The following is a 20,978-nucleotide window of genomic DNA, read 5'->3' on the forward strand; positions in this document are numbered from 1 at the left end:
ATATTTAAAAGGTCATACCTAAGAATGCAATATGCCATTGCTTAACTCATCAAGCGGATCAAATGCCACAATACAGCAGTAACTATCAGGTGTATTAATTATGTTAAAGATGACATGTCAGGGTGTGCTAATGCCTGTATTCAGCAGGACGTAGGGGACATTCGGAATGGTTTTTTGTTTGTTTTTTAAATAAGCTACAGTTATAGTTCCCTCATCTGCAGCATCCCCTGGTACTTCCCAGCACAGTGGGTTGCATGTTTCTGTTGGCAGCAGCCGTGTCAGAGAATGGTATATTGTGAAACATACAGGGCATTTTATAATATCATGTTTCTTAATTCTGGAAAAATGAATGTACGCCCAAAGCAAATAAAACTCTGCAGTCAGCCAAGCTGTTTGCACAAAACACATTAGAAAGATTAGGGTTCTGATGCACAATGATTAGATTTCTAAAATTAAATAATAGAAAAAAACTGCTATAAGCCATCTGTAGTGTACTATGACCCCGTGGGGGCCCTTTCTGCACCTCAGCAGAATTTTATAACAGAGAGCGTGAGAGAGAGAGAATGAACAAGGGTTTGTGTCCATTAGAATATTATCCCACAACGTATAATTTGTGATAGCTTCAAAATAAAAACACTCCATTTACACTGATTGAAGGTGCTGGCAACAAATATTACTATATAATGTATGTCCTTGATCGTGTAAATATGATCATTTTAAACACACCTATATGCCATGAAGTCTTTGCGTGCTTTGACAGTTAAGCTTAACTCGGATAAAACTCTGATTTCAGGGATTAGTCTCTTGGCTGCCTGAAGTCCTGACATTTTGTCGCATTCCACTACCTCCTTGGCACACTGTGATCATTTCGGACTCTAATCCCTTTTCTGGCCGCAACCATTGCTTATGTTTTTTTATTTGAGTGTTTCCCCAGCATTCAGTTGCATACCTTGCTATATTCACTCCCATTCACTTAAATGTCAGTCGTAAAACTACTTATTTCAATGAGACCCAGATTTAGCCCTATTCCTGTTGCTTACTCTACGGAGTTAATTTTTCTTCTGAGGGAATTCTGCGCACAATATTTTTAAATTCTGCATATTTTATTTGTCAAAATAACACAACACAATCACACCATTTTCAGTTATTTGCTAACCAGTATTTTGAAATGACTTACCAAAAGAATTGAAAATGGTGTGATTATATTGTTTTTGTGTTTCTGTGTTATTTTGACAAGTAAAATATGCAAAAGTTGAAAATTTTTATTTTTTTGGTGCAGAATTCCCTCAAGAGTACCAGGGTCCTGGCTGGCGCAATCTGGGTGCGGGCAGCTCGATGGAGAGTCTGGGTGCGGGGGAGGCATCTAGGTGCACAGGGGCTTGGTGCAGGGTTCTGGGTGCAGGAGAGCCCAGGTGAAGGTGGTTGGGGCTCAGTGGGGTGGGGGGCTCCTGATGCATGGGGTGAGGCTCAGTGGGGTGGGGGTTAGGGAGGCTTAGTGGGGGGCTCGGTGGGGGAGTTCCAGGTGTGCGGGTGTGGGACGGGTTACTTACAGGGAGCTGCTCCCCCGTCCACCATACCCCCTTGCATCCAGATCCCCCTACACCCAACCCCCCCGCTGAGCTTCATCCCCCCCCACACTCAGAACTCTCCCTACCAAGCCCCTCCTGCAGTGCAGAGCTTCCTGCAGCCAGAGGACGTTTCTGGGGATTGATCTGACCCAGCCCCAGCTGCTCTGTGCAGGAAGGGAAGGGGGAGGGGGAACTCCATCTCCATCCTCCTCCTGCTCCTCCCCCCACCACCACCCCACCCAGCCAAGACTAACATCCCTGGGCAGTCAGGGCAGCCCAGATCCCCTTCTCCCCCCATTGATTTACCTCTCCCCTGACTGCCCGAACAGACACATCTGAGCTGCTGGGGAGGGGTGAGTGAACACTGGTGTAGCTTCTCTTTGCTTCCCCACCCCCACAGAAACCATTTTCTGCAAGGAAGCAAAGGGAATCTGTGGGGGTGGGGGAGTCAGCATTTTTCTGCTGCACTGCAATGGTGCAGAATTTCCCCAGGAGTCGTTAATCAACTTCCTTTAGCTCAACTCAACTAGCCCTCTCAGCTACCCTGATGTACTTAATGACAGTGGTGCCAGATTGCCTTTCTTCTTCTTTGCCTTCACTTTGTCCCATCAATCAAGGTCAGCAGCTCTTGTTCTTCATCTCCAAGCATTCTTGCCAACTGTGTCGTCCAACCTGAGGCCAACCTTCCTCATGTCATCCTTCACCATTTCAAACCACCATTTTCTAGGTCTTCCTCATGGTCTTTGTCCCTTGACTACTAGCTCTTGTACTCTCTGGCCAACACACCCCACATCTTGTCTCACATGACCCAGCCATGTCAGTCGATATGCCCTCAGCTTTTCTGTGACAGGGGATAGCTGCATCATGGCTCGTACCATTTCATTGGGTAGCTTTCGTCTTACCCAGCGTCCACTTTAGCATTCTCAGTTTGGCAGTCTGAAGTAACGGTTGTTCTCGCTTCCTCATTGGCGATCATTCTGACCCATACATTATGGCTGGCCTAGTCATGAGCTTATATACTTTGGTCTTTAGTTTACTTGGCATATTCTTACCACAGAGAATTCCCATCAGCTCCCTCCATTTACACCAAATGCTCTTCATGCGGCTCCTAACGTCCGCATCCACATTCCCATCGTGCCTCAACCCTGAACTGAGGTATTTAAATTGTTGCATAGACTTTAACTCGATGCCAGCCTATTTTACCTACTTCTCGTTGTCCCTCTCAATGAAGCATTGCGGGAATTCAGCCTTTTGTCAGCTGATTCATAAGCCATTTCCCTTTAATGCAGCCTTCCATAGTTCTAGGTCCTTTTCCAGTTCATATTTCTCTTCACAGCACAACATAATGTCCTGGGCGCAAAGCGTGCTCTACGGAGATGATCTCCTAATCTCCTGCATCAATATGTCCTTTCTAATCACAAATAGGAATGGCCTGGCAGCGAATGACTCACTGCAGCAGCAGCTGCTTCTCACTACTGTTGTGCTACCCTCGTACACGTCCGTGATAGTCTCAATGTATGTCTCCGGCAGACGGCATGACCCCAGGCATCACCTGAACAATTCTCTAGGCACTCTGTCATAAGATTCACAGCTTCCAAATCCTCTGTGCGTCTTTGCCTAATCTTAGCTAATCTATATACTCCTTTCTCCCCCTCCTTCTTAAGTGGTCTGGCACATAAGACTTTCAATGCCTGACCCTTAGTTTTTGCCACCGCTCTTTTGGCCATTTTCTTTACCAGCTTGCACTCCATTCTTGTTCTCTTTATCATTTGTTCCCCAACTTGTATTTTGTTCCCCATTAGTCTTTTCACCCAGAAGTACATTACAAGCAATGGGTTTCAGAGGGGTAGAATTGTTAGTCTGTATCAGCAAAAATAACGAGGAGAGACTAACAAATTTATTTGGGCATAAACTTTCATGGGCTAAAACCCACTTCATCAGATGCATGGAGTGAAAAATACAGTAGACAGGTATATATATGACAGCACATGAAAAGATGGAAGTTACCTTACCAAGTGGGGGATCAGTGCTAATGAGGCCAATTCAAACAGGGTGAACGTAGCCTATTCCCAACAGTTGGCAAGAAGGGGTGAATATCAACAGAGGGAAACTTACTTTTTGCAGTGCTAACGAGGATGGATGTGGCCCATTCCCAACAGTTGACAAGAAGGGGTGAGTATCAACAGAGGGAAAATTACTTTTTGTAGTGACCCTGCCACTCCCAGTCTTTAGTCAGGCCTAATCTGATGGTGTCCAGTTTGCAAATTAATTCCAGTTCTGCAGTTTCTCGTTGGAGTCTGTTTTTGAAGTTTTTTTTGTTGAAGAATGGCCACTTTTAAGTCTGTTACTGAGTGTCCAGGGAGATTGAAGTGCTCTCCTACTGGTTTTTGAATGTTATAATTCTTGATGTCTGATTTGTGTCCATTTATTCTTTTGTGTAAAGACCGTCCGCTTTGGCCAATGTACATGGCAGAAGGGCGTTGTTGCTTTGCACTCTTGTCTCCCAGGATCACTTTATATAAACGTGAGCGACTGTAAAAAGACTCTGTCCCTTTCCCAAAGAGTTTACAGTCAAAGGCCTTGATAGTACAGTCAGATCCACGTGTACAGGGATCAGGACCCCACAGGACCCTTGCCTAACAGGACCCCTTGTTAGGCAAGGCACATGCAGATAAATGAATGCAGCGTTTGCCTGCCTAATGACATCAGTAAACACAAATGCAGGACTTGTGTGTGCACTCACAGTTACAGGCTGTCTTCACTGTCAAAAAGATGCATTTTCCCATCAAGATAGCTAATTTGCTATAAAAGTCTAATGGAGACAAAGCACAGGTCATTTTTACCTCACTGTAGCTAGACAGGGTCAACCCTATACCCCACACCTAGGGATTGCCTTTTTCGCAGTAAAGACATAGCCAAAGGACCAGGGGCGGCTCTATGTATTTTGTCGCCCCAAGCACAGCAGTCAGGAGGCTTTCGGCGGCATGCCTGCGGGAGGTCCGCTGGTAATGCAGATTCAGCGGCATGCCTGCGAGAGGGCTGCTGGTAACACGGTTTCGGCGGCATGCCTGCGGGAGGTCCGTCGGTCCCACGCCTTCGGTGTTCCCGCCACTGAATTGCTGCCGAAACCGCGGGACCGGGGGACCTCCCGCAGGCATGCCGCTGAAGGCAGCCTGACTGCCGCCCTCACAGCAACTGGCAGGCCGCCCCCCGCGGCTTGCCGCCCCAGGCATGCGCTTGCTGCGCTGGTGCCTGGAGCCGCCCCTGCAAAGGACATTGTGTGAAAAACTGGCCCACAGAATAAACTACTGCGACAATAAAATAGAAAGCAACAAAAGATTTACAATAAATGCACCCTTTGTTTGCCTGCATTTAGGAATAGGGGCAGAAAGGGTGGTTTATTAATAGCTCTCAGAGAACACTGTTTAGCAATGGGGAGTTAACCTTAAGGTGGTAATGAAAGCACTTATTTAAAAAAAACAACAACGTCTTTCCAAGTCAATGTTTAATAGGAAGGCATTAATTTATCAGTTTGCATTCTTACAAGAGTAGAGACAGGTTACAGTGGATGAAGCAACTCGCTCCTTCCCACTTTGAGCTGTGCAAATTTTCTTGAGAACTTTTTTCACTGAAAATGCATATTTGGGCAACCAAAACATTCTGGTGAATTCGTGTCAAATTCACCAAATTGTTTTGGTCAAAAAAAAAAAAAAAAAGGGAGAAAAAAGAATTCTGAAAATCTGAAACATTTTGCTACAACATGTTCTAAATTAAAGGTTTTGATTTTTTTCTTCAAAACAACTTTTCGTTTTGAATTTTACTTCCGCTTAAATCAAAAAAAGTTTAAAAACTTCAGAACCAAATGAAACTTTTCACGTGACCCAAAACAAAAAAAATGTTAAACTTCCTAGTTTTGCCAGAAAATTTAAAAATATGTATATATATTTTGGATCAAACTGAAACTCCTCTCCCCCACCCTGATTCAGCCACAAACCAAAAACTGGTGATTTGCACAGCTCTATTCCCACTGACATTTAGATTGTTCTTTTCCTCCAAGCAGGGCCGACCTTAGGGAAAATGGCAGCCTGGGCAAACTTGTATTTTGGCGCCTTTGGCCCCTGTGGGCACGGTGACCCCCCCCCCATTGCCCCAGCCTCCTATGGGATCCTCAATCTGCCACCCCCAACTCCTGCACTGTGTCCCCATTACCCCAATCCCTGCACCACTTCGGCGCCCATATGGGGAAACTGACCTGGATGCATGGAGCACGTAGTGTTGCTCCTCGCTCCCTGGGGGAGCATGGAGAAATGTTGGGGGCGAGGGGTGAGCAGCATCTGTATGTCATCACTTGACCCCCCCCCATGTTTCTCCACCAGGAGGAGGTAGAGAGAAAGCTGGGCACCCCCCACCCACGTGGTGCTCCCCTGCCAGCCAGGAGCAGTTTCTAACTACGCCGGCAGTGCCTCTGCACTGCCATATGACACCCCCTTGACCATGGCGCCTCTGGGCAGTTACCCGGGAGGCCCACCCCTAAGGCCGGCCCTGCCTCCAAGAGAAATATCTGTTATCTGAAAAGCGCATGGTTCACCAGAAGCTGTACTGTTAGCGAGTGCCAGCCTGCCCACTCTTGTGCCTTTCCCACCTGCCAGCCTCCTAAAGATCAGCTATGCTACAGGACAATAACTGGAGAAAAAAAATCTATTTTAAACAACAATCCCTGATAATGAAGGCTATTTAGCACTAGGGGCTTGTATTACTGTAGGGCCTTGCCGTCCCAAATGAGCTTACAACCCTGTCGTGCTGGGCACTATACAAACACATACTAAGAAACCATCCTTGACCCAAACAGTTTACAACCTAAATACAAGAGTCAGACCAATAGTGGTAAGAGAAAGAGTTCCCTAGAGTTAGAGGTGGGACTAGAACCTACAGCTTCTGCCCCCCAGGTCAGTGCCCTACCCACTGGACCACATTGCCAATAAGTTGAAAGGCACTTTTTACCTTCAAAGCATTGTGCAAACACTAACCAATCAATCTTCACAACACTCTCTGAGATACAACTTAAGTGACCACTTAAAGCCACATACACAAAAGTATGGGTGGCCTCGTGGGTGAGGGGAGCCGAGGAGAGGAGGGATATGGCAAGTGGCAGGCAGGGGGGGCCTTGTGGGAGTGGAGTGGAGAAGAGGAGGGTCGCGGCCGGCCACAGGGACCTCCGGAGGGGGGAGTGGAGTGGAGAAGAGGAGGGACTCACCAGGCAGCGGCAGGTGGTGGGGGCCTTGGGGAAGGGGTGGAGCAGGGATGGGAAGAGGCAGAGGGCAGGCAGGGCCACCACAGCCCAGGTATCCAGCAGCAGGTGGCATCGGCTGTGCCAGTGGAGGCTTAGCCTCCCCTGGCTTATTATACCCACCACCTATGACACTAAGGATAGGGAATCTTTGTCAGAGCCAGGTTTGGAACTCAGCAGTTCCTCGCTAACACCATGCCTTCCTCTCCAGCAACACTTTATTCACTTAAATGTTAAGTCTGTTTACAGGACAAAAGCTACTCCTCGCTGTCCATGGGGGCAGCTGAACTCACTAACAGCTAGTGTAACCAACGGCTACACCAACCCTGCACGAAAGAGAATGCCTCTCCCATCTTGGCTCAGCGTAGCCAAGGACAAGCAGCAGCACAACCACTTGTGGGAAAGTTAGGGAGATGGGGAGAAGAATCAGGGATTTTGTTGAGTGTCCGGCAGCTGTGGGAAAGGACAGCAGATGAGATTGGTGGAGAGAAGGGCCCTAGAGCTGAAGATTCAATGGCTGGGAGGGAGTTTGAGTTGCGACTCATGCTTAGGAGTCAGGGTTGGGGGTAGGCTCAGCGACTGACAGTGATGGAGGCCCAGATTTTCAGAAGTGACTAGCATTTTTGGGTTTCCCACTCAAGACACCTCAAAGGCGCCTCACTGCCAGAGGGCGGGTACTCAGCGCTTTCTGACAATCGGGCCATTTTAAGGTGTCTCAACTTGGCCACCCAAAAGCAGTTACTCTTGAAAATCTTGGCTGGGGGAGTGCTTGGATCAGGCAGCTAAGCGTTAGGCGCTTATGGGAGTACACTCCCTTGCAGAGCCTTAAAGGTTAAGGGAAGTCAATGGCTAGACAAAAAAATATACAAATGAGAACACCACCCTTTTGGTAAAGGTCAAAGCATAACAACTTAATGATCACATTCCCATTGCGGCTGTCACATTGCCAGCTTCCCTCTCTGACTCAGTTTGCATTCCTCACCACATTCACCTTCCTGGGCAAATACTAGGACAAATAAAGGCCTGGCACCCAATTCACCCTGCCTAAACCACACCAGGCAGACATCTGCTCTCAGATAGACCGTATCAGAGCAGTGCAGATACAAAACTGAACCTAAAAACCATACCACCTAGTAGAATCCTTTATCCTGTCGTATCTCACACGGCTTTACACACCAGACTGACGTCCATACCAAGCAGGTATGACTTCCACTTTTAAGGTAGCATCTAAAAACTCACTCAGAACTGGAGGGTAGATTGCCTGTAATAACATTTTACTCTTCATTTTTATATGCATACCCAGCTGAATATATACAAAATCGCTCTGGAGCCATTGCTGCATTCAAGGAACAGGAGCTGAAAGATTCCTCTGCCAACAGGATTGTTGCTACAACACAGGGTTTCTGAGAATGTGTGAAGTCAGGCGGGGGAAGGAAGGGGAGCACGGCGGTGGTGGTGCGGGGGGCAGGGCGCGCGGGATTGAGCCTTTACTCCTCAGCGGGAGAGAGAGAGAATATGAATCCGTAGTTAAGAGAACACTGCTGAATCTATTTCTGTCCTAGCTGGTTGGTTTTGTGCAGCCCAGAATCTTCGGCTGAGTCCTCTTCCCTTTTGACTGTACCCCAGGCTGGATTTTAGGATTTGTACAAATCGAGGCTGTGAGAATGATGCCCATTCTTAGAAAGCTTTCCTTTCAGGATGATCAAAGTCCATCTGTCCAGGTACTTAAAGCAAACTACGCAGTTAATAAGGAGCTAGCTTTTGAGCCTTAACACTCTCTGTTCACATACACAGGCCCTCTGGCTTCATTCATATCCTTTTTAAAGGGTTCCCTCTCCCATTGTTTTCTTTCCTTTCTGAACTTCACTGTAGCCCACACCATCTGTAAACAGCAGCTGCACCACACACCTGCCAGGCTGACACAGTAACTCATTACATTTTTATGATATTGATCAAGCGTTCTTTGGAACAACCAAGCCAGCTCTAAATGTATTTAATTTGAAAGGAGTAGAACCGTGTTTTATTTGAAGGCTGCTGCAACACTGTGGGAAGCTATAATAGAGAGACATTAAACCATGAAGATAACTCCTTGCTTGCGCCAGCTGAGGACGCTATGCTCTGAAGAGGGAATATTTGTCTGGTGGTCAGAGGAGCCCGGGAAATGGGATCATTGCATCCTATTACCCCTTCTCTCACTGTATCAGCTTGGGCCAGCCACTTAATTAACCATGCTTTGCCTTAGTTTAGTCATCTGTAAGCCTTCCCTGCCTCAGAAGGCTCCTGTGAAGTTACTGATGTCTAGAAAGTGCTTTGAGGCCACCACATGAATGATACTATGCACATGCAAAATAGTATTGCTTCAAAGGCAATGCGCCTGCCAGAAAGGACTATGCATTTTGCCCAGCGTGCAAGGCAGAAGCTAGTTATTTTAAACGATATACTATCTAGACAATCTATGCAACGTCCTACCATGAATTGCACACGATTGAGAAAATCTACGCAGGACGTTAAAAACGTACTGTGTTAAATAGGAGAGCAGTTCTTTTCCTAGCCTGCAGGGAACACATGATGCAGGCCTGCTAACACAAGCAGGCAGCTGTTTCTACTGCCATGTACTCCAGGCTCAAACTTTGAACCACGGTGGTACTAAACTTTGTGAAGAACACAACACACACACAGTGCCCTGGAAGCTCAGAATGCACCAACACCCACTGCCTAGATGTTAGTTCTGCCTGCACCTCCTCTGCCTCCATCTTCTCTCACTCCTGGCCATGCGGCTGCTTCCACCCCAACCTTATGGTTGGAACTAGGTCCACTCTGTTCCTTGAAACGCACCTGTATTACTAAGCTGACCACCTCACTTTTGGGGCACTTTCCTGCGTTTAATCTCCTGCACCAGGCTTGTTTGGGCTAGATGCATGTGCAGTAGTTCAGGTACCTGCTGTGGCAGGGACCCTTGAAGAACCATAGAAATAAACACACACATGGCATATGCTTCAATGACACTCCTGTCAAACAGGTGTGAGCAGGACGTGTGCCATGGTTATCATCATGCAGGAGGAGGGCAGAAAGCTGCCCATATTTCCACAGGCATCTTATTTTCAAGGCCTAAACTCTCTATTTTAATATTATGTTTTTATTAATACTCCTTGGAATATGGGACCTATCTTATTTACAATAGGGTGTAGGCTAGTGACCTGAGCACATGGCTGGTAGCCAGGAACTCCTGAGCCGTCATCCCTAGCTCTGAGACTGACTTCCTTTGTGGCCATGAGTCAGATCACTTGTCTTCACTGCTTCGGTTTCCCCATTTGTAAAGTGGAACAATCCCAAGCCTCTCAGGGAGGTTGTAGTGCTTGACACTCTATTTCTGGCACAGTGCTGTCTTAGCCCCAAAAGACTCTCAAGTTTTAAAACAGTCCAACCTCCAGCCATCAGGCAGGCATGGACTATGCGGGTTCGTGAACGCGTAGGATGATGGGCTCTGTCAGAGTTTCAATCCAAAGGTCTGTGCTTAGAACAACACAGGTGTGAAATAAAATTACATTAGACTCTTCTGGGCAATTGGATACAAACAGGTTTCCTTAACCCGCCCGACCTGTTTGTCTGTATCTGGCAAAGGTCTTCAGAGCTCAAAGCTGCGGTCTGGCCGGATCTGTGCTCCAGCCTTATGTCCAGCAGGGAAACTACCTCAGCTCCTTGATTAGGATCTCCCTTCACTCCTTAAAGGGTGTACGTCTAATCTGCATTGGCATCCAACGTATACAGCATCCTTATTGTGGGGAGGCAGAAGGAACTCCACAGTTAAGGCTGCAACTGAGTTTGCATTATGAACTCCTTAAAATCCACAAACAAATGGGAACATCAGCCTCCAAATCAGTAGGTGAGGTCTGGGGCGGAGAGAGAATTTTTCTACCAAGTTGGAAGCAAAATGATTAAAGGTCTTGAGAACATGACCTATGAAGGAAGGCTGAAAGAATTGGGTTTGTTTAGTTTGGAAAAGAGAAGACTGAGAGGGGACATGATAGTTTTCAGGTATCTAAAAGGGTGTCATAAGAAGGAGGGAGAAAACTTGTTCACCTTAGCCTCTAAGGATAGAACAAAAAGCAATGGGCTTAAACTGCAGCAAGGGAGGTCTAGGTTCGACATTAGGAAAAAGTTCCTAACTGTCAGGGTGGTTAAACACTGGAATAAATTGCCTAGGGAGGTTGTGGAATCTCCATCTCTGGAGATATTTAAGAGTAGGTTAGATAAATGTCTATCAGGGATGGTCTAGACAGTATTTGGTCCTGCCATGCGGGCAGGGGACTGGACTCGATGACCTCTCGAGGTCCCTTCCAGTCCTAGAATCTATGGCTCACGAGGGTTCTGTGACAGCAGCAGAAGAGAGAGACAGGGTGGCATGGAAGTGACCTTTGGGATGCCAGGCAGGAACTCATGGTGGGAGGAGCTTGGGGAGTCTCCCAAAGAACCATGTTTTGATTTTAGTTACACTGAATTCACAAAGAGCAACTTGGTGTCAATAGCCTTATCTGGATTTACACCAGTATAAGTGGGATCGTAGTCTGGCCATAGAGCTTTAAAACTCTGGGCTGCTTCACCCTACGTAATGCACACACACATACGACAGTGATGGACACCCGATAAAGGCATGGATTTTATTAAGCAGATCCCTCTCTTACCTACAATGAGAATGGGATTATTACACAAGTTTGGCACCCACAATTGTGGGCCTGTTTGCACGCACAATTGTCGTTGCATACAATTACTGTAATGAGCCATTTGCAACAGCAGTTACCTGAGCTACGCATCCACTTGCAGTAAACACAGGCACAAATAGGCACCAAACAAGATGCACAGTGGCTCAACTAAGCCCCAATCCTGCAAAAACGTACACACTTGCTTAACTTCCCACACACACAGCTAACCCCACTGAAGTCACTGGGGCTACACAGCTGAATAAATCCGCACAGGATCGGGGTCCTAATGCAGTAAGGAGAAGTCTTATATAGCCATTAAAAAAAAAAAAGAATATGAGAACAATTATTGCTATTTAACTCAGAAGTGATCAGAAATTCAACGGCTGCTATTTTATTCCAAAGTATCTCAACCATTCTCTTTACCACGCTACGGAGCACAAAAGATATGGTAAAATATTGATGACACGGTCTCAGTAGCTCTGAATGCTGCAAACACTGCCTGCCTGATAGCAGATCCTGCTATAGCTGGCTCTACCTGCGTTTACAGTTCGCATGCTGCAGTGCCCCAGGCTATATAACATCTGTAACCCTTGCAAGTAACATTCAAAAAGAATTTACAGTCTTGAGGCTGAAAGCCTAATTATAGCAAGTTAAAACCAGATTTTCATTAGCAGGCAAAGATTAGCAATTAGATAAATTAGAAAAAATGATTTTGGATATTAAAGATATACTTCATCAATGCTGGGAAAGCCAACAAGCACCATCGGCTGGTTCTGTCAAAAATACCACAGCAAACCGCCATCTGTCACGTACTAATTGAAGAGGAAGATCCGTAAAACTCAGGAATCACTGACAAAAGAAAACCGGCTCACAATCTACTCTGCAACGACACAATGTGCAGGCAAATCAACCCCCAGGAAAGGTTAACACACGCCCCGCACCTTCCAAATCAGTCTAGACACTACTTTCTAACGGGCCAGATTTTGCTCACGGTTCCCCGCCCACCGCCCCGCTGAAGTTAAAACCACGCTCACACGGCTGCACGCATGTAGCTGCTGAGGAAAATCAGGTTTTCAAATGCCGCGCAAGGGGCTTTTCACCACGTGGCTCCCATTGGCTTAATCAGTGATGCCATCCCGGAGCATATAAATTGGCCTCTACCAAGTAGCCCCTAATTGATGGCATTGATGGCAAGATGGGGCAAAGCTTTTACTGCACCGAGTGGGAGTCTAGTACCCACCACAGCCTACCTCTCCCACCATGGCTGCGTACCCAGCCAGGAGCCATTATTACCCACACCCACCAGCCGGGAGAGAGTCACTGCTCAACCAGCTGCCCTGCTCTCTGCCCCTCATGTTAGCCTCCAGCAATTAGGAGAGAGCTACTGTCAAGACAAGGAGACCCAATCCAGGCCCATTACCAAAGAGGACCTGCTCACCATCCAACCAGCCAAAAGAGCAGAAGATGGCCTGCTATCCTCACTGCTGACAGAAGAGACCATAAGACAACCTGTCTGCCACCCTTTCTGCTGCCAAAGACCTGCTGCTAGGTAGGGAAGCACACAGCGGCACAGCGGAGTAACAAGGTGGATCAAGGGCCGCAGGGCCGGGAGGTGTGGGGAAGAGCGTGGCACACAGGGTATGTGTCTCCGACTGAGGTGGATGTTTACTGAGGGAGCCCCTTACTGAAACGTTAGCAACGCCTCACCGGTCATCAGCTTTCCATGTGGTGCTGAGTTCTGTGGGGCGCTGGGAGTCAGACAGGGCCTGCAGAGCTGTAGCTCACTAGGACTTAGGTTCTCCAACACATGCAAATATACCAGCAGCAAAACAGGCTCAGTAAAGCGTGCTGGCTTCCCAGCCAGTTCATCATTCTGAGGTGGTCCAGTCGCAGTCCATAAAGCCACCCCGATTACCCCCGAAGCACCCTGCAGGGCACACAGCGCCCATGCGGGGACTGAAGAGGGCAGCATTCCTTACATTCGCTGCGGAAAGGCACTCCCTGCGGCGTTTGCCTCCAAGAAGTGGCACGGAGGGAGAGCTCTGAGGAGCCCCCTGCTGGCCATATCCCCTTGAGGCCATGAAGTAGCACCAGCTCAACCAGCCACCTTGCCATCAGGACAATAGCAACGGCATTTTGCCCCATCCCTATGCAGGGGCATTGTGGGGGGAAAAGAACTCCCTGGCTCCTTTCTCCACTGCAAATGCACCTCCACAAGACACAGCAGAATACTGCACCTTCACCTACGAATACTTCATTCTCCTAGCTGTTCATCCTACCTCCCATGCCCTGATGTCTAGGTCATCTGGGGAACAGACAGCACATCATTTTCACACAGATGGGGAGCCGTACCATGGTTTCATGTATAAGGGCACCAACCTCTGTAGGACGCAGTGCCTGAAGTAAATGGTAACTTCTAATAATACTTTGCACTCTCACAGCCTTTCATCCATGGATAGCAAGGCACCTCACATTCCTGAATAAGCCTCACAACAGCCCTGTGAGGAAGGAAAGCATTATCCCCTTTTTACAGAGTGGGAAACTGAGGCAGAGAAATTAAGTGATTTCTCCAGGTCACCCAGCACCGGTCTAACACTTGACATTTTTGTTGTGTTTTAACAGCTGTTCACTAAGCTGGTTGGAAATTCTAGTGTAGACGCGATATGAACATTTGTTCCTGGACACAAATACTTCTCACTAATCATTCCCAGGCTGCAATCTGGGGTTCAACAGAACTGACGACAAGCTTCTGTGCCCTGTCGAGGCTAGAATTTATACTTGTGTTAGTTAACATGAGAGAAAGCAGAAGTAAGAATTCAAGCGTAAACACTGGCAGGCTTCCAGTGGGTGAGTCATGCATTGATTCCTAGACCTCTTCTGTTAGAGCAACATCCAACATGCTGATCTATGTGTGTCTAACCAGACTAGCTCTCTGTCTGCACCCACCCTAAAGCCAGCTGAAAATTGGGAATGTTAAAAGCCAAGTCAGCTCAGGTATGGATTTATGTTTAACACAAGAAATGCAATAAAAGTTTCTCAACTCCCACAGTGCACATTCATACGCACCCCCAGTAAATAGAGTGGGCATTAAAAAAACTTGTACTGAGTTTTTTACATTAAGCTTAAATCAATGTCTGAGCTTCAGCCAGCTTTTAACTTTCCTCAATTTCCAACTTCAGTCGGTCTGTGCTTAGGAAAGACCCAGGAGTGAGACTAAAGATGTTTTCCCAATCAGCATAGAGCTGTATTTCCAAACAGGCATTGGGGAATATGCTTAGCATCTGCCCTCACCATGCACCATTATAGCCAAATTATCAGCTTCCAAAGCAAATCAAATTCACCACAAGGTAATTTAAAAGAGGGCTGCAGAGCCAAAGAAGAGCGAACAAACATCAATAACTTTTCACATCATCTTCAATCTCTTGCCAATCTTTCTTCCTTTAGGCCAAATTCCAGCTTTGCATATGTACAGGTAACAACCTCAGTGGGAGATGCAGATGCAAGGCAGAGGGTTTAAGGGTAAATCCTGGGGCCTAATTCACTTGCAAACTTGGGAGCAGCAGCGTCGAAGTCGATGGAGTGATGAATTCCCCGCCCTTCGCCCATGTACCCTGTAATAATGGGAAACGTAATTCTGCAGCAAGGCCCCCAGTTGCTGGGGCAACGTGGAAATTCCACAGCAGATTAGGATAAATTCAAAAGCAGAGGTTTTTATTGAATTGAAAATGAGGAATACCATCACCCCTTGCTGAGCAGTAGCTGATGTCAGGACATCTTAGGTTGGTTTCCTGCTGAAGGAGGAATCAGACGTGGCGTCTGGGTATAGTCTTGGTGCTACTTGTTTATTTTACATCATATAGCCCTTGAACAGAAGTAGTGACAAACACCCCATGGCCAATTGGAATCTCTGCCAAAACACCAATGTCCGGTTCGCACAAAGCAACTCTGCCTCTAGTTAGAGAGGTTAAGGCAGAAGGAAACTTCCTTGATGCTTGCCACAGCGCTCCCAAACAATTATATCTCACACACAAAAATGCAAGCATTTCTTCAGACTGAACACTGCTTACACACTAAGAAAAGGAACTTGAAAGACTGCGTAGCAGAGCCAAATGGTGACTCCCACCATGACAATAGAGTCAGTGCAGGGTTTTCACACTGAACTGACTTTCTTCGCGCAACTCCTAAAAAATCTGCAGGGTATTGAAAATTTAACTGATCACGTACAACATTACAGAAATTGTCAGGGAAGAATTTGGAGGCTTGGGCAATTAAGTAGGTGACTCTTGAGAAGACAATTTTGAAATAATTAGCAGTGTTGACATTTGTCATCTTGCGGTTTCAGAGTTAACTCGCTGAAACACATGAGAGTCCACCCCTTTCAGCATTGTTTCAGGCTGTCTACAGACATTGTCTGCAGACAATGCTACATCCGTTTACACTGTGTTGTTGTAGGGCTTTCTTCTGAACCGCAAGTGCCAGAAACAACTGTATTTAAAAAAGGAAGGGGCACTGGAACCCAATTCTGTATCAAACTCCGGAGCTGGGGAATCAAGTAATCTTAAAGCCCTGGTTAAAAATGCGGTATTAGTCTGTTACTCTGACTCAAGAAGCAAACACAGCAGAAAAAGCAGAGGCAACGTTTTCCATGAGAAACAGTGGAAGCTCCCTGTTTCAGAGCATCATGCAGATTAGAGGCAAAGGTAGACTCTGACAATACTTAAGTCAATTACCCTCCCCCACTCCACTTTATATTTCAGATTACCTCCCTCCCACACAGCCCTGCTGTCATTTCACTTTTCTTATGGTAAACGCCTGATAAATCATGAAATTGCAGGTATAGAAACTGTGCTGTATGCGAACGGAATGCATCCTACGTACTGTTTAAGATTCCTGCACAACTATTTCTCCTGTGGTCCTCGTTGGGGCTGCAGCTCCTTGAATGGCTTCGAGTGATAATATTATTCATTTTCTGGAGGTCATTACATGGTAAGCTTGTATTCTAACAGTTCTCAAATAGTATCTCCTGTAAACATGGCCATAAACACGTTATGCCAGGGGTTCTCAAACTGGGGGTCGGGACCCCTCAGGGGGTCATGAGGTTATTACATGGGGGGTCGCCAGCTGTCAGCCTCCACCCCAAACCCTGTGTTTCCTCCAGCATTTATAATAGTGTTAAATATATAAAAATGTGGTTTTAATTTATAGGGGGGGGTTGCACTCAGAGGCTTGCTATGTGAAAGGGGTCACCAGTACAAAAGTTTGAGAACCACTGCGTTACGCCCTAAAAAGACCGAAAGGACATTTGTATGTGTGTGTATATACACACAATGTTGCCAACCCTCATGATTTTATCACAAGTCTCATGATATTGGATGTTTTCCTTGAAACCTCAGCACTTGCAGTCAAGCAATTATGTGAGAATCTCAGTTTTAATTTTTTTTAAAAAAGTTTCTAGCCCTTGTGGTTGGGGAAAAGGGCTTAAAATGTATCCCAAGGCCAGGCTAAAAAACTCAGAAATTATGGGGTGGGGAAGAATCCCACATTTATTATCTTTTTAGAAATCTCATGATCTGGAGTGGAGGCTGACACGATTGTTTTAACACTGAGAGCAGGCAATACCGCCCAAATCATGGTCCCCCAGTCCTGCAACTGGACCCACACAAATTCATCCTTGTTCCTGTGTAGCGTCCCACTGACTTTCCAAAAGCAGGTGTAAAGGTCCAGCGGCACAGAGCGGAATGCAGGATTGGGACCCGTGTTACCGGAGAGCGATCTGTCCAGTTTCCCCAGACTTCATGTATATAGCAGGAGAATTTATGCATCACCGCTGCATTCATGCACTTATACTCACGCTGCCTGTCTAAAGCCCAGTCCTGCTCTGACTTCAAGAAAATAGGAGTTTTGTCATTGACTCAACAGGAACGGGATCAGACCCTATAGAACTGTTTTGTTTTCATTGCACATTCCCACAAACAGCATCCTTTCCTTGCTCATGTAAGTGTTCCTTTGCAGCACCAACCAAACTTTTAATACAGAACCTAATCATCTGTATCTATGTTCCCCAATACAAAAATCCAGCATCATAAACTCAGCTACGCTATGCAAAGGAGTCGAGACCATCAGAATTAGACTGTTAGATCCTTGTGTTAGAGTGTCTTCTTCTGTGCCAGGCATGGCTCCAAGCACAGAGATGGCCCTTAAGAGATAATGAATAACATGTGCCTTCAGTTCTGGGACTAGGTGTTCTGTGTGTCACTCACGGGGAAAGCAGTGCCCATAGGCCCTGACCCTTTCCCCTGGGTAGCCATTAAAGGATTATGCTGAAAAGAAATAAAATCTCCCCCTTAAGCAAACCCATGGAAGGTTTATTAGCAGATTATACAATCACAAAAGTGTAGGACTGGAAGGGACTTCAGTAAATCATCTAGTCCAGTCCCCTGCACTCAGTGCAGGACTATGAAGTAACTAGAGCTGTCAAAGGGAGTTCTGTAAAGGCACAAAGGAAACCCATGGCCTAAAGTTACTGGGTCAAGTCACACCATCTTTTCATCAGTGTAGCACGCCCACATTACGGGTTTGCACTGATGTAACATCATCGATGTAGTCAGACCAGTACATTCGTGAATGGAGACCAGGCCTAAGTGACTCAGGAAGGGCAACAAGCAATCGTACACAATTTTATAAACATCTGCTGCTTTTTTAAAAATACTGTAAATAGATCAATCAAGAGTTGATCATGCCCAGCTGCCGTTCAACCTACCCATCAATAACTGGCTGACCTGGAACAATTCTGAGGGTTCGGTCCAGCAATTTGTAAAATGCTGATGGCTCCTATTGCATGACTACGCCAAACATGCAAATGACTCGGAGCCTGCATAATCAATGTGAGATCTGGCGTGGCACATCACCGCCAGTCACAGAGGTTCCAATACAAGGCATAACTTTCTGACCATCACGGGTTCTACTAGCAAATAAACTGCAGCCTGACTTATACCCCCAAATCCCACCAGAAGCATAAGGCTGAGTACTGCAAGTACTAACAAGAGGCAGTACTGCAGCAATACTGGCCAATGGAAACCCAACAAAGGGGCTAGCATCCGATCACACACTTTCGCTTATTAAAAGGAACCGGAATACTTTGTATTCCTTTTCGACAGTGTTCCCGCAACAAGAGAGGGCATGTCAGGGGCACAACGGGAAGCAACGATTACTTTAAAAATAAGACACCCTTCTACATGCATAGTGCAATCCATCAAAGCAAGTGTTATTCAGTGCCTTAAACAACAACCATACAGCACTTACAATGAAACCTACTGGAGACTTCTAACAAGAATTTACTTTAGTGATCTGTCTGCCCAGTATTTAGGCCCCAGTTCTATAAAGAGCTACACGTGTTTGACATTATGCATGTGAATAAAGTTAAGCACGTACATAGGTGTATTCAGGAGCCTGGCTTTAGAGTACAAGGGCCCAGCTATTTCCCCCCCGGCAACTTGTACAGTTGCAAACATTCTGTCAGCAATTACATCGCACACCTGTATCTGAAGTGGCACCTCCACAGATCCACTGGGTGCAAGGAGCATGGTATTTGGAAGGCATAAGACTGCAATACATTTATTTGTCAGCAAGGTGAAGATGCAGAAGTTTGTCCCTTCTGCTTGGTAAAAAAAATCAGTTAAAATCAATCTTTATGACGCATGTTTGAAGGCATGCTCTAAATTAGGCAGGAAAATTGCTGCTGGAAAGAAGAACTAGGTGAGGGAGAAAAAACAGGCTGGGTCAAAGAGACTGTGGGCTGCGGGTGGGGTTGGGTTTCCAATATGAAGATGGTTATTTCTGGTTCTCTTTACAAAATATATATTTTTAAAATATATATTCTCTTTTTATTGGAGTTTAACAATATACCCCCCCCCCAGATGTTTTCACACCTCCCCTCTCCAAGCCCCCTGCCCGTCAGGGAAGGTCAGGCTCCCCCAGTGTCAGCACCCCAAACAGTCACAAAAACAGTCCCCATGGCTGGTATTAAAGCTCCTGCCAGGTTTTGGCTTGGACTGCTTCAATCGCTGGGTGTAGGAGCAAACAAACCGGGCAGCGAGGGACTCGCCTCCCAGCACCAGCAGCCCCATGACCCCGGACACCCCATGGAACTTTGTTTTGCCAGGCGGGACCCCAGCCTACCCCGCCCGGGGCTGGGGAGCAGGGAAGAGCAGTCGGCTCCTCGGGGGGCTGAGGAGGAGCAGGGATCCCCCGGCGGGTGCGGGAGAGCCGGGGAAGGGGAGCGGGTCACTTACCGGCGACGCTGGAGTGGAGGCGGGCGGCGGCTTGCAGCAGGCAGTAATAACGCTCCATTTCCACCTCGGAGATCCGGGTGCGCTCCGGCGCGGGGCGCGCCAGGGCCATGCCCGAGGCCGGGCGCTCCGGCGCGGGGCTCGCCAGGGCCAAGCTCTGCGGGGAGGGGAGGCAGGTGACTTGGTCCCCGCTGCCAGCCACCCGGTCTCGCTGCTAGCGCCGGGCTGGGCTCCCCATGCTCCCCCCAGCCGGGAGCCAGGAGAAAGCCGGGATCGCCCCTGAGAGTCGCTCCCCGGCTGCTGCTGCTTCCCCGGCTCAGCCTGGCCCCTCGCCTCCGCAGCGGGCAGCGCCAGCCCCGGGCCGAGCCGCTCCTCCTGCGCTCCGGGCAGCCTGGCCTGCACGCCCAGCACTGCGGAGCCGCCGGCTGCCCTGCTAGCCCGGCAGGGCCGCTCCCTCCAGCCCGAGCGCACGGGACCTTGGCTGGGGGCGGCTCGGGCACACCTCGCCCGGCTGCTCCGGGGACGGGGCCGTTCCTCCCGGAGGGGCAGGGGGCTAAGCCGGGACCCCAGCCCTGCTCTGGCGCTGCCTCCCTGGCTCGCTGCTGCGCTCAGAGCGCAGCGGGGCTCTGCGCGCACGGGGTGGCCGGGTGGGGAGCAGCCTTCCCCGTGTACCGCCCAGCGGGAAGGGGAGAGTCTGGTACGCGAGCCAAGCTGTGCCATCGCCAAGGATGGGGACCCCCCTCTCTCTGCAGAGGGTAGAAGGCAGCAGGGACATGCCCTCCACCCCAGCTATTCCTCGCCTGGCAGCGAGCACTGGCTTCCCAGCCAGCGGCTGGTTCTTTCCCCTGCTCTAAACTAGGCAAGTCCCTCCAAGGGTGAAATCAGGGGGAGTTTTGCTAGTGGCTTTAGAGGGGCCAGGAGTTCACCCCACGGCTTTATCAAAGCTATTGCCTGTGAGGGGACTCTGCTGTCCGGGTGTGCACCTCGGAGTGCTAACGTCCTGTGAAATTTCACAGCCTGCTGCTAGCCACCAGCCTTCAATACCAAGCCCCCTAGATCAGTTATGAGCCTGGTTATTGGAATAAGGGTGTGTGTGCGCTAAAGGTCCAGTAAACTTAAGTCTCCTGGAAAGTAA

The 20,978-nt window shown here is 47.9% G+C and overlaps 1 protein-coding gene across 1 annotated transcript in view; it reads right to left on the minus strand.

Annotated features, from left to right (window-relative positions):
- The window catches only part of MCF2 (MCF.2 cell line derived transforming sequence), an 82,105-nt gene extending 62,150 nt beyond the window's left edge, over positions 1-19,955 (minus strand). Inside the window, exon 1 of the mRNA XM_026652975.1 lies at positions 19,847-19,955. Coding sequence (XP_026508760.1) covers positions 19,847-19,955 — 109 coding nt within the window. The remainder of the gene's footprint in view (positions 1-19,846) is intronic.
- Positions 19,956-20,978: the final 1,023 nt, after the last annotated feature.

This window comes from Terrapene carolina, unplaced genomic scaffold (genome assembly GCF_002925995.2).
Source record: "Terrapene carolina triunguis isolate 2854851 unplaced genomic scaffold, T_m_triunguis-2.0 Scaffold131, whole genome shotgun sequence".
Lineage (NCBI taxonomy): Eukaryota > Metazoa > Chordata > Testudines > Emydidae > Terrapene > Terrapene triunguis.